The 14,008-nt window shown below is 47.3% G+C and overlaps 1 protein-coding gene across 4 annotated transcripts in view; it reads left to right on the top strand.

Annotated features, from left to right (window-relative positions):
- The window catches only part of LOC146861683 (uncharacterized), a 311,367-nt gene that overhangs the window by 25,330 nt on the left and 272,029 nt on the right, over positions 1-14,008 (top strand). For all 4 annotated transcript variants that reach the window (XM_085646054.1, XM_085646052.1, XM_085646053.1 and 1 more), the window contains exon 3: positions 5,771-5,881. In XM_085646054.1, the coding sequence (XP_085502180.1) occupies positions 5,771-5,881 (111 nt within the window). The remainder of the gene's footprint in view (positions 1-5,770; positions 5,882-14,008) is intronic.

Here is a 14,008-nt window from a genome sequence, read left to right as displayed (position 1 = left end):
GCCCTAAAACTTACCCCTGCACTGTCCTTAAAACTATCCCTACTCTTTCCACTGCCCTGAGGCCCACAACCCTGCCCCCATTAAATAAACTACCCTACCCCACCCTGAGCCCTAAAACCGCCCCCACCCCCAAACCCAGCCCTTAAAACAGCCCTTCCCCTGAGCCCTAAAACCCTGCCGACCTTCCAAATACTACCCCAACCCCCTTCCGCCCTGAGCCCTAAACCGACCTCACCCCTAAAGACTATCCCACCCCCCAATCCCGTCCCCAGCCATACTTACCTGTCTGCATCTGGAGCTTCCTGTTCCGACCCTTCCGCTTCTTCTCCCCACCCATCTTAACACTAGACTGCTGTCTGCCTTAACAACGCATATGCGCGGTTAAGGCAGATGCGTGGTTCAGGCAGGTACGGTTACGCCTGCAGGGACACTGCACACGTGGCTCATCCCGTGTTGTAAAGACCGTTTCCCTATTTTTGGCTTTTCACAAAATCAGAATGCAAGTTAGTAATAAAAAACAGCAGTAAGTCCAGCACAACACATAGCCAACCCCTTGTACTGCAACACCCTCCCTTAGAAAATAATGGAAGCTGGGAATTAAAATAAAAGCCCACAGGAAATATTAAATTACATTATTTAAAATAGTTAAAAATATTCCTATATAAAATGTAATGTTAAAGTAATATATAGAATAGTAAGTATTTATTATTTAATTATAATATATTAGAATACCCTATTTTTAATGTAAAAAATCATATAACAAGTATAACAATATATAGTAAAATATAACTACAGTTTAATATTTATATATCCCTTTGAATAATTATTAATGCATAGTAAAAATATTCCACAAAATAATCTACATTATATATATTTCCATAGATTAAAGATTTCTTTCAAAATTAACAGTGATGTTGTATTAGTTAATTTTGGTCTATATGTAAAATAAATATATAAAATTAATTTGCATTAGCATTTATAATTTAAAAAAAGATAGGGATACAGAGTGGAGATACACACGGTAATGTATATGGAAAAATAAAAAAATATATATTTTCTACGAAATAGTATCATAACTACATTTTACATTTTTATTTTAAGTGTAGGCCAAAAAAATGGTACAACACTATTAACGTAATATCTCTGTGATTGTGCAGCTCTGTGCTCCTCCCTCATGACCTTCTCTGTATTGCTAATGCTCTGATTTCTTTGATGCCAGTCATGCTGCAAAACATGAATGAAGGAATCCTACCGTCCCGTTCAAAGGTAGCCCTGCAAATGTTGGACCTTTGTATGGTTTTCCATCTGAGGGCATGCAATGGGCGTACCGAATCCGATTTAGAGAGTTCCCTACTTTTAAAAGTAACTTCTTCAATCCTGGAAACATCATTGATATTGTAGTTTTCCCCAGGTAAGAGAGTGATCACTTTCCTCTGCTCCTCACCTTTCTTGGAAATAATGATAGGGCAAATAGGATCCAACTACTACCCTGTGGTGATCTGTTGGTTAGTAACAGCTGGAGGAAGGTTATGTGGGAGAGTGTTGGGAGTAGTGAGGTTGCCCATGCCCAAGTTTATCGAGGATTGCTTCCCATCCCTAATAGCTAATCCAGAGACAGCACGCAATAACATCTTGGATGTCCATACTAAATGGTTTGAGGAAATGAAGCTATGTTTTTTTACCAAACCCCTCTCTAGTAAGGACTCTCCCCAGATAACAGAGCCTACATGGTATGATAGGGCCTAAACGGTAGCCAAGAGGCATCTCCTTAGTGCTCGTAAAGGAGGGCTCACACAAGATATTTGGTCTGCCAGCGCCGACTATTAACTAGTCTTAAATCGTGCAAATATTAACTGGGACACAGCAGTCTCAAACGGTATTCTGACTGCTCTACGCTCAGGGACTCAGGCAGCATTTTGGCATATAATATTGCATGGTGCAAAGACCAATAGAATGAAGCCTGAATCTTATATTCTTCTGCAAGACTGGGCTAATTACTTTGAATCATTATATAGTAGCTCTCCTCTTCATCCTCATTCTGTGTATTCTGACAAACCTAATTCTATGCTGGCCATTATATCCTGTTCGACTTCTCCTAAAATTGATTCCCCCGGAGCTGATTTTTTTTTTTTACTGTGACAGAAGTCAATCGAGCCATTAGTTCCCAAAAGTCTGGAAAGGCCCTTGGGTTAGATCGAATCCCGGTCGACCTTTTCAGTTCTGAACCAGTTATCTGGGCACCTTACCTCACTCACACCGCTAGCGCTATTATGGCAGGTGTTGATATTCCAATGGAAGGGTGCAGAGATCATACCTATATTTAAGAAAGGCTCAAAGTCAGACCCAGCGAACTACAAGCCAATCAATATAATTGATTCCAGCCAAAAAATCTTTCCTAAACTTACACTTGATCGGCTGCTTACCTGTATTGATAAAAATTAGATTTTGAGCCAGTTTCAGGCTGGTTTGTGCTCAAAATTAGTACGATCAATCAAATATTTAGGTTCCAACTAATAAGGTGGAAGGTAAAAGGGTAGTCTCCATGTCACCTTCGTCGATCTCAAGGCGGCATTCGTGATAGGCCCTGGAGATAAGTTATGGTGTAAACTCAGAGACCTAGGGCTTCCCAGTCCTCTTCTTGATATAATCATTCGGCTCCACTGTTACAACTTTGCTCAAGTTTGCTCGGGACCTAATGGGGAAAACACCATCTCATTTAGAGTAGTCAAGGGTGTCAGGCAAGGCTCTGCAGTTGCCCCAACGTTGTTTATGTTGTTAATTAATGGCTGCATTGATTTTCTATTGGGTTGCGACAATGATTCCCCTATTCTTGGGGAAACAAAAATACGAGCTTTGTTGTTTGCAGATTATTCCTTGTTAGTATCTAAATCCCACAAAGGCCTTGTGACCTTTCTGAATAAGTTTAATTCATTCTGTCAGTATCATGGCCTTGTAATCAATGCAACTAAAACAGAATTCATGGCTATCTACCCGCACAGAGGTTTTAGAGGGGTACTAACTTTGAAAGCGGCGAAGTTAGAAAAAGTATTAGATTTTGATTATCTTAGCATTCAATTATTTAGTGCCAATTCTTGGGGTAACCAGGTTACAAAAGCACCCTGATTCCAAAGCATAGGCTGGCCAACATTATAAAATGTACTAATAAGACTACACTCCATCCAATCTCCCCCCTGCTTGAAGTCTGGAGGGGCAAAGCTGTAGCATCCGCTGTCTATGGAGCAGAACACTGGGATTATGTTAACCTTAAAGCACAGGAGGTTGGTGGGAAATTCTTTTTTGAAAGCAGTACTAAAACTTCCGCAAAGTTTTTAAACAAGACCTAGGTAGTCGATCTATAGTCCCCCTAGCCCGATTGAAACCAATCCTATATTGGCTTCAAGTTTAGTCTACCCCTGAGTTGGTGCATTATAGGGCAGGATTAAGAGAAGTTATGGACAGGTCCCAGCGACGGGTGTTGTTACCTTGGTTGGACTATGTAAAACAGTCTCTTTACTTTATAAACCTGTATGAGTATTTGTTAGACCCAAACTCCATTTCACCATCTGCATTAAAAAAAAGTTGAAGTGTCTACACTGGGAACATGAGGAGGTAAAGTTCTCCAAACAGTCTGGTTGAGGGCAGATGAACGGACGTTTTTTAGAGTTCAAGCCTATCTTGCTTTTTTTAAATTACATGTACGACGCTGACCACCTATTTGCAAAAGCCCTTTATATAAGGTTCAGGCTGGGCACACTCCTTCTTGCTACGCCTACTGCTAAATGGAATGGAGGTCAAGGAGGTAGCGAAACTTGCCCTGCATGTAGAAGTAGCAAAGAAACAGATGAACACCTATTGTGCTTCTGTCCTATTTACTATAAGCAGTGCAAGCTCTGGATTGTCCCCCTTTGCCATTCCTTAGGTATTGGCCAGTACAGGGTTGCCCTGAGAATATGCAGAGCAGACATGTCTCCGAGTATTGTCTTTTCTGTAGCTAAATGTTTAGAAAGTATCTGGCCAATATGGCATAAAATCTCCTTTAATCCTGATCCTTAGTCATAGCCATGCTTCAGCCGTTTAACAATCCGGCCCTAGGCAATTTAGACTTGGACACAATTTATTTATAAAGTGTATTGTATGGTTTTAATGTTTTTATTGCAATAGTGCTGCTATTTTGTAATCTCAATTTTAGGACAAGATCGGATGCATTTGATGGTCTGCACTTTAATGGTAGATGACCGAAATAAAGTATTCTAAGAAAACAAAAACAAAAAAAGTGTGCAATTAGGATAAAAGTGTGTTTACTGCATACATGCATTATTTAAGGAATGAGCCAATTTATAGAGAGCACAGCTGCCCCATGACGTCCTGGTGCTAGAGTCCAAGATAGAGTTCATAAAACAAAAATCCATTGAACAGCCAGGTCCTCTGCTGTCTTCTCAAATGGTCCTCAACTGAGGTAAGCTGCCAGGCAAGTGTCAACACGTTCCATGTCTTAGCAGCTAGATAGGTGAAAGAGCTGCAGCCTTCCTTGCTGTCCTAATCCTGGCAATCTTTAAAAGATAACCCCCCTGAGGATCTTAATAATCTTAGGGGCAGTATTACTTGAGCCTACCGCTCAGACATTTAGGCCCCTTGTTGTGTAAAGCTCTGAAGGACAGTTCCATGGAGTCCACCTCTCCCAATCCCAGTCCAAAAAGCCAAAAATTTAGGCATTACCACAGATGACAAACTGAACTTTAATAAGCATATCAGTTCAGTTGTCTCATCCTGCTTTAACACTTTGAGAATCATCAGGAAGATTCTTCCTTTTATTCCTCTCACCTCCAGAAAAACAGTCATTTCCTTTTTAATACTCACGAAGTTGGATTACTGTAACAGACTTTTTGTTAAGCTCCAAAAACAATACGTGAAAAAACTCCAAAGCGTGCAGAATGCGGCGGCCAGGCTTATTCTTGATCTTCCCAAATTCCATCCGGTTTCAGCCTCCTTTAAGGAACTTCACTGGCTTTCAGTGAATAACTGCATTATGCCTTACCTATAAAGTCTTACATGATCTAGGTCTTAGCTACCTCAAACAGTACCTCTCCTGGTACATACCCAACAGAGACCTACGATCCAAAAACTCCCTGACGGTCTCTAGTCCCAGTTTCAAGAGACTCAAATGGGGAGGCAGTTGCTTTTCTTCTAAAGCCCCGGCCCTCTGGAACAGTCTGCCTATAAATATTAAAGCAGCTCCCACATTATTGAGTTTTAGGAAACTAATAAAAACCTGGCTTTTTAACCTCTAGTCTCCATCTCCTCTCACCTTTACTGATATTCCTTACCTGCGCCAAGACACCCATGGGTATTTGAGCGCTTTAGAAACATTTTAACATAACATACCACCTGGAAGAGAATAAGGTTTAAAAGCATTGTATTCAGTAAAAGTGGAAAAGCTCCCTGCTTGGAGCTCTTGCTCCAATAGTCCATTACATTTGTATCCTATCTGCATTACAATCGAAGATGAACTGATATATTGTATACCACAGAGTGCTTTATTGGTAAGCGAAGGCTAGACAAAAATCACCAGCAGAAATGGAGGAAGTGTCAGAGTGTATTTCAAACAAACAGCACCATGGTTAACCTGACGCTGGAGCAAGGGAGTCCAGTCTCTTAAACAATTCTCTTTGTATTTCTATTTTTCTAGTTTTGCATCTCCCTATAAACCCTGCTGGTGTGATTTGTCCTTTTGCAATACATTGTATTCATGCTGGTTTTCTTTTTTTGTTAGGCCCTCTGATTGCCACCTCTGTCTTTTCGTTAAGACCGAAGGATAATGAGGATCTGTGCTCTGAGGACCTTCAGGACTTGGATATAAGAGCCATTAACAGTCGTTCCTCAAGTGAGTAGATAAAGCAGATGCTATCTGTTGAAATTTTGGAGATACAGTGGTGATGTTTTTTTCCACAATTCATGTCACGCAAAACTTTTATATCATAGCATCTGCCCATTTAACCTGGGGTTGAATTTTATAAGAGGGCATATACACATTTTTGTCACCACTACATTCTGTGCTGACCAGTAGGTACCACCCCTCCTCTCCGCTGGTCACCTTCCTGGTGGGCCTGCGTACTGAAGAGCCCGCCTTCACTCCTGCTCACTCTTCAGTGTCGGCTCCTTTACATCAGCAGAAAACTATGAGTTCTTGGAGTCCTACCTCTGGCTCTTCAGTACTTAATAACCAAAAATGTGCAATCTTGTGGAAGCGCAGTTAGCGCACACTCTTTTACAAACAGGAATAAGTACACAAACATTCACACTCTGACGGATGATTTGAGAATCAGAATCCCCACAATCTCCGGTTACATTTTATATATAGGTTTATAAAGTTTAGACCAAGTTGTTTATTGCATGGTCATTTAGGAACAGCAGGCAGTGACATGTTTTTCTGGAGGGTTCCATTCCCGGGTTAAAGAGGCCATTCAAGAACTTAAGTGTAGCTGTGGCTGGTGTAATTGTTTTGCTCTCTGTCATCGGGTATATAGATGGGCTCAAGAGTTGTTAAATGTCCTCTTCAGATTTCTTTGTTGCTGATAGTGAATTTATTGGCCGACAGCCAGCTCCATTCATGAGCTCTAGGGACATGTTGCTTTTTCTGATAAAAAAGACTTGAATTTGATGCATTAAATATTTTTCCTTCTCTCGGAGAGCTTAGGTTGTGGAAAGTGGCAGTCTTGGGGGCTGTTCCTGGCAATCACTAGCGGATCTCTGCTGCTCACCTGTGTGGTCTCGTGTGTCTCCTGGGACCACTCGTTCTTTCCCATCTGGCCTCACGTCTCCCCCCCGCCGTCGCCTGTCACCGCGACCGCCGTGTGGGGGGAGCTCTCCACGGGGACTACATTTCCCAGGCCCCTCAGCGACCCGGAAGTACAAACCACGCACTTTGCGCGCCCGGAGGCGCTACTTAACTGAGCCCGCCCCCGGCAGAGCGGGGGCTGTTCCTGGCAATCACTAGCGGATCTCTGCTGCTCACCTGTGTGGTCTCGTGTGTCTCCTGGGACCACTCGTTCTTTCCCATCTGGCCTCACGTCTCCTCCCCGCCGTCGCCTGTCACCGCGACCGCCGTGTGGGGGGAGCTCTCCACGGGGACTACATTTCCCAGGCCCCTCAGCGACCCGGAAGTACAAACCACGCACTTTGCGCGCCCGGAGGCGCTACTTAACTGAGCCCGCCCCCGGCAGAGCGGGGGCTGTTCCTGGCAATCACTAGCGGATCTCTGCTGCTCACCTGTGTGGTCTCGTGTGTCTCCTGGGACCACTCGTTCTTTCCCATCTGGCCTCACGTCTCCCCCCCGCCGTCGCCTGTCACCGCGACCGCCGTGTGGGGGGAGCTCTCCACGGGGACTACATTTCCCAGGCCCCTCAGCGACCCGGAAGTACAAACCACGCACTTTGCGCGCCCGGAGGCGCTACTTAACTGAGCCCGCCCCCGGCAGAGCGGGGGCTGTTCCTGGCAATCACTAGCGGATCTCTGCTGCTCACCTGTGTGGTCTCGTGTGTCTCCTGGGACCACTCGTTCTTTCCCATCTGGCCTCACGTCTCCCCCCCGCCGTCGCCTGTCACCGCGACCGCCGTGTGGGGGGAGCTCTCCACGGGGACTACATTTCCCAGGCCCCTCAGCGACCCGGAAGTACAAACCACGCACTTTGCGCGCTCGGAGGCGCTACTTAACTGAGCCCGCCCCCGGCAGAGCGGGGGCTGTTCCTGGCAATCACTAGCGGATCTCTGCTGCTCACCTGTGTGGTCTCGTGTGTCTCCTGGGACCACTCGTTCTTTCCCATCTGGCCTCACGTCTCCCCCCCGCCGTCGCCTGTCACCGCGACCGCCGTGTGGGGGGAGCTTTCCACGGGGACTACATTTCCCAGGCCCCTCAGCGACCCGGAAGTACAAACCACGCACTTTGCGCGCCCGGAGGCGCTCCTTAACTGAGCCCGCCCCCGGCAGAGCGGGGGCTGTTCCTGGCAATCACTAGCGGATCTCTGCTGCTCACCTGTGTGGTCTCGTGTGTCTCCTGGGACCACTCGTTCTTTCCCATCTGGCCTCACGTCTCCCCCCCGCCGTCGCCTGTCACCGCGACCGCCGTGTGGGGGGAGCTCTCCACGGGGACTACATTTCCCAGGCCCCTCAGCGACCCGGAAGTACAAACCACGCACTTTGCGCGCCCGGAGGCGCTACTTAACTGAGCCCGCCCCCGGCAGAGCGGGGGCTGTTCCTGGCAATCACTAGCGGATCTCTGCTGCTCACCTGTGTGGTCTCGTGTGTCTCCTGGGACCACTCGTTCTTTCCCATCTGGCCTCACGTCTCCCCCCCGCCGTCGCCTGTCACCGCGACCGCCGTGTGGGGGGAGCTCTCCACGGGGACTACATTTCCCAGGCCCCTCAGCGACCCGGAAGTACAAACCACGCACTTTGCGCGCCCGGAGGCGCTACTTAACTGAGCCCGCCCCCCGCGTCGCGGGATCGCGCGCGGGTCGGTGCCGGGAGAAGCCCGGGACAAGGGCGGGACCGTCTGTGGCCGTCCGGGGCCGGAAGAGGCCGGGCTGGGCCACTCTTCTAAGCCTCGCTTTCTGGAACAGTTGTGACCCTACCCCCTTTGGCTAATGCCATTTAATTTATTATCAGTCAGTCCTTTGCTTTGTCTAGAGTGTGTTCCTTTTACCTTATATTGTTTGGATTTTAGATACTTGTGCTAGAGGTTCCTCATTGTTTTTCGCTGTTGGCTCATTGGAATCATGGGGAAGCACTCCAAACCTACAGCTAGTCGCCCTATGACTAGACAGCTAGCCAACTCCAATTCACAGATCCCCAGTCTTACAGCGATAGATAAGATGCTCCAGAAGACAATCGGGGCGGGGGCTACAGCCATCGAAAATACGGAAAAACGGTTGTCGATTACACCGGCATTCAATTTGGCCCCCCCGTCTGATGGATTGGCTGACTTCTCCTCATACTAGGTGGATCCTGATGCAATGTCTTCCATGTTGCCCTCATTCACACAACTACCGTGCGCTCAGGCACAAATAGATGAACCAGCTCTAGTGGAAGATGGGCCATCATCATCCTCCTTTGTTTCTATTGTGGCCCCCATAAAGCAGTCAAAGCCAAGGAAAAAAAAAAAAAAAAAACTCATAAAAAGGAGTTTTTTACCAGCCCCTCCTGTAGACAGCTCTCCCCTCTTGGCCCCGATCCACTACCCCCCTACTTCTATCCCTCCGACCTGGGTGACTACCTTATTAATTGACTTACAGTCACACATAGACCAGTCCCTAAACCATCTTTTATAATCCCTGTCATCTAAAATTGACAGGTTGGTATCATTAGTTAATACCAAAGGGTTTGGGAAGAAGCAGCCAAACCAGGACTTAAAGTCTAATTTGGGCAGCACGGAGGGTGTCAGTACTCAAGCATCCCTTACCAATCCTACCCCCCAATCACAGCCACCTTTACCCCCGATCCAGTCGGTTTCGGATCTAGGCCAGCCTTCTATGGTGCATTTAACTGCCCCCTCCCTTACTGCTGGTCCTCGCACGTCCCCGACTGTGTCCCGAGCCCCTATTGTCGTTCCATCACATGAGCAGCTAGCTAGCTGCAGGGATTTAGCTCCTCTGAATTCAGATAGGGATGGATCTTGCCTTTCTGGGGGGGGGAACCGAGCCCTCAGGAGCCCGGATGATTCACATCTTCTAGTCCAGCTTCCCCCGGAGGCAGCACCCTATGTGATTGTGCTCACAGGAGTTCCACCGCTAATGAATGGAAGGGGGGAATCTTACTCTGAACTAAAAAATAAAGTCATTCACTGGCTGTCCAAAAATAGACCATTGAAGGGAGCAGGGAGAGGGGAGATTCTTCATGTTCGGAGGGTTAACTGGCTGGGGACCCGCTCAAAGGACATAGGGGGGGACTGTGTCCTGATTAACTTTAGGGACCCCAGAGTAGTAGGTCACATACTGGAGCAGGGAGGGCACCATAGAAGGGGAGCCATTGAGGCATCGCATTTGGGGTATTTTTATTCCATCCCCAATACTCTGGACCCAGTTGATTTACCTTACTTCCACCAGGCCCCACATAATTCTTATTTTAACATCCCGGTTGAAAACCGTTTTGGTGTGCTCAATGCGGTGGACTGACCACCACCTCTGAGTCCTAGTAAGGGAGGGTTTATGCCCTTGGGAGGGACCCAGGATGGGGATGTCTCTGATACGATGTTGGCTGTGTCCTCGGTAGCTCCTGGCACGGAGAGTGGCCCTGGGCCCCCTTCTCCCTCATTTCTGTCCCTCAGCGCCACAGTGGGTTGTTTAGTGTTGAACCCCCTCGTGCATTCTGCTTCCCACAGCCCCCCCTCTACCCCCCCTCCGGTTGACAGCCCTCCCCGAATACCTATTCGGAGACCTTTAGTTGGGTCTTGGAATGTGGCCGGTCTGGAGCCCAAACTCTCTGATCCTGAGTGGGGAGAGCTAATGGACAAATATGACATCTGCATATTCCAAGAAACCTGGCTACGGTCTACACCACGGAGGGTGGGTTATGCATCGTTTTCGGCCCCAGCAGTTCAGGGGACGAGAGGAAGACCTTCAGGGGGGCTAGTAGTATGGGTTGCAACACACCTGGGGTGCTCAGTAAAGTTACTGGATCCAAAGACCCCTGACATCCTATGCCTGCTACTCACTTTCCCTGCTAGCTACTCGCTAGTAGTAATAAATGTGTACTTGCGCCCCCTGCCGGTTCAGTTGGGTCTGTCGATCCTGGGCGCCCTGGAAGATGTTTTACATTCTCTTCCACCTGCGTCCCATAAACTAATTGGCGCAGATCTCAATTGCCACTTCGAACCCCTCCTTGGGATCCCCTCCCCCACCTGTGATGAGGATGAAACCTATCTAATCCCAGACCTTATCTCCTATCCGGCCAAACGCCTTTCCCCTCTAGCCCTTGAGATTAATAGGCTTACCATTGCACACTCTTTGCGGGCCTGCAATGGTAGACTCTGCCCGGACGTGCCGGGGTCTTTCACCTTTAACAGAGCTGGGAGCTGTTCGACCATCGACTATGTTTTGGTGAACGTGGAATTTTGGGGCCACTTGGCCGCCTTTTCTATTATTCCACGGGTCGATAGCGATCACAACCTACTGTCTCTGGAATTGATTAACAAGTTAGGTGGTAGTGAATTCTCTAGGCCCCATTCTCCATTACATAGTGAGAATCTGGTTCTAGTGGCAGGTGGCAGACGGATCAGGTGGGAAAGGGTAGCGTCTGATGACCTAAAGCTTGCTGAGATATATAGCACTGTGATCCGCTCCTTGGAAGCAGTCTCCCTCCTCCTGAGTCCTGCCGGGGACATCCCGCAGTCCCGCCTTTTCGATCTCCAGACCATCCACAAGGATCTCCTTGGCAGTTTGGCTAGCTTCTTCTACAACCCTACTGTCTCAAAACCAAGGCCTTCTAGGCCCGAGCACTGGTTCAATGGTACCTGTAGGCAGGCTAAGTCTGCCCTGTTAAAAGAAGTAAAGGAGGGTACCCCGTCTAGTATCCGGGCGGCTAGGGCCACCTATAAAAACCTGATCAAGGAAGCAAAAGCCGAGTGGGAGGATCTAAGGTGGCAAAATTTACTCCAAGCTTTAGTAGACCGTGACTCGAGGGCGTTTTGGAACATTGTCCGGACGGGCACGGTTGCCAGTACCCCAGCAATTATTCCTAATCTCAGCGAGGAGGTCTGGCTCGCCCATTTCCAACCCCTCTTCTCGGCCAGTAACCCCCCGGGTGGCACCGATGCAGGCTTGTCACGGACTGATATTGCAACGGACCTGTTGTGTCAGGAACAAATTGAGACTAGTCTCTTTACTATCCCAGAAATAGAACTGGCCCTCAATTCCCTATCAGTAGGGAAAGCTCCGGGCCTTGATAAGATCCCCGGTGATCTCTACAGAAGTGATGTAAAAATCTGGGCCCCTTATATATGTGTATATTTTAATGCTATTTTGCAGGGCCTTAGAATCCCGGACACCTGGCTGGGTGCAGAAATTATACCCATCCACAAAAAATCTTCCCCACTGGATCCAGCCAACTACCGCCCCATAAGCCTGATTGATGTTTTACAGAAGCTGTTCGCCCGAGTCCTCTTATCCAGACTACAGTTCTGGATGGAGGATCAACAAATTTTAACCTCCCTCCAGGCGGGGTTCCGAGCCAAGGTTTCTACTATTGATCAACTATTTAGATTACTCTTGATTTATTGGAAAACAGTCAGCATGGGTGCTGGTAATTTGTATCTGATCTTTGTGGACCTCCGGTCCGCTTTTGATATGGTGCAAAGGGAAAAACTCTGGGCCCTCTTGCTAGAGATGGGTGCCCCCCCCTATCTTTGCCATTTATTCAAACGCCTCCACTTAGGCACCTATGCAAGGGTGAGATATGGGAGATGCGGGGAAATCTCTGGGCCATTTCCGGTAGAGAAGGGTGTGAGGCAGGGCTGTGTCCTGGCCCCCACCCTTTTCTCCCTTTTCATCAATGGGCTGATTGAGTATCTACTGCGCTCCGCTAACCTGGACTCCCCTGTACTGGCGGGGCGTAAGGTCCCGGCCCTAATGTTCGCTGATGATACGCTCCTGTTATCCCAATCTTACATGGGCATCCAGCGTACATTAGAGGCCTTTTGCTCCTTTTGTAAAATCAGGGATCTAGAACTGAACCTTTCGAAGACCAAATTTATGGTTTTCGGTTCTAATCCATTTAATTGCCCCCATCCTAAACTGGGAGAGGTTGAGTTGGATAGGGTTGCCACGTTTGAGTATTTGGGGGTGACCCTTAATGATAAAATGAATTGGGGGTCCCATTTGGCGAAGGCAAATTTGAGATTAGCCCAATCAGTGGGGGGAATCCTGAAGGTGTTTAATAACTCCTCTTTTAAACCTCTGGGCCCCCCTATGGAAATCTATAAATCCCAAGCCAGAGGAGGAGCACTTTATGGTGCTGAATTATGGGGATATTCCACCCCCGCTTCCCTCTCATCTATTGAGAATTCTTTTATCAGGAGATTGTTGAAACTACCTGTCAGCACCCCATTAATTCCTCTGAGATGGGATCTGGGTCTGGTTCCCATAGAAGAGATTGCCCGGAACCGTCCTCTTCAGTTCTGGAGGCGTCTCTGGTCAACGCCCGAGTTGGTAAGCTACAGGTACGATCTTGGTGACATTATGGCAAGGGGAAAATCGGATAAGATCCCTTGGCTTGCCTACATAAAGAACCTTTGCAACCTAATTGGAAGATGAGTAATTTATGGTCCGCCCCGGAAGCGACCTGCCGTACACTCTCGAAGAATTCATTGCGGGAGGTTTTGAAATCTTATAGGAAGGGTATCCTATTCCATTCCTCCCTGGGTAGGCTTACTGACACCTTTCTGGATATTAAGTGTAGTCCCCAGTTTGAAGTTTTCCTGGACGTTATCCAACCACCTTTGGCAAAGAAACTTTACATCCAGTTTAGACACGGTTCGCTTCCGTTGAGAGATCTCACTCACAGATGGTGCAATGGTGTAGATCCCGTTAGCTCGTGTCCCCTATGTTCTGCTATCTGTGAAACAGAGCTACATGTTGTTCTCTTTTGCCCTTTATATACTATTGCAAGAAAAAAGTGGATTATCCAGTTATGTAAGTCTAGGGGTCTCAGGGACTACAAGGAGGTGTTCAGAATTCTGAAATATGATACCACCCCTTTGATAGTGTTTGTGATGGCTAAATTCCTTCTCTCAATGTGGTTTGCAAGGTCCAAATTTTTGTCTTCTGTCACCCATCTTTCTGATTCAGTATTATCCATATCATCATCATAGTACCTTGAGGTATAATGTGTATATCTTTGGCCCTGGATTAATTTTAACATTTTTCTTTTCGTGGAAAAGATTACGTTTTTAACTGCGTATGTTCTATGGAAATTGTTTTAATGTTCTAACGGATTACACTCTTCACAATGCTATTTAATCAT

This window comes from Triturus cristatus, chromosome 3_1, assembly GCF_964204655.1.
Source record: "Triturus cristatus chromosome 3_1, aTriCri1.1, whole genome shotgun sequence".
Taxonomy (NCBI): Eukaryota; Metazoa; Chordata; class Amphibia; order Caudata; family Salamandridae; genus Triturus; species Triturus cristatus.
This window is presented reverse-complemented; position numbering and strand designations above follow the sequence as displayed.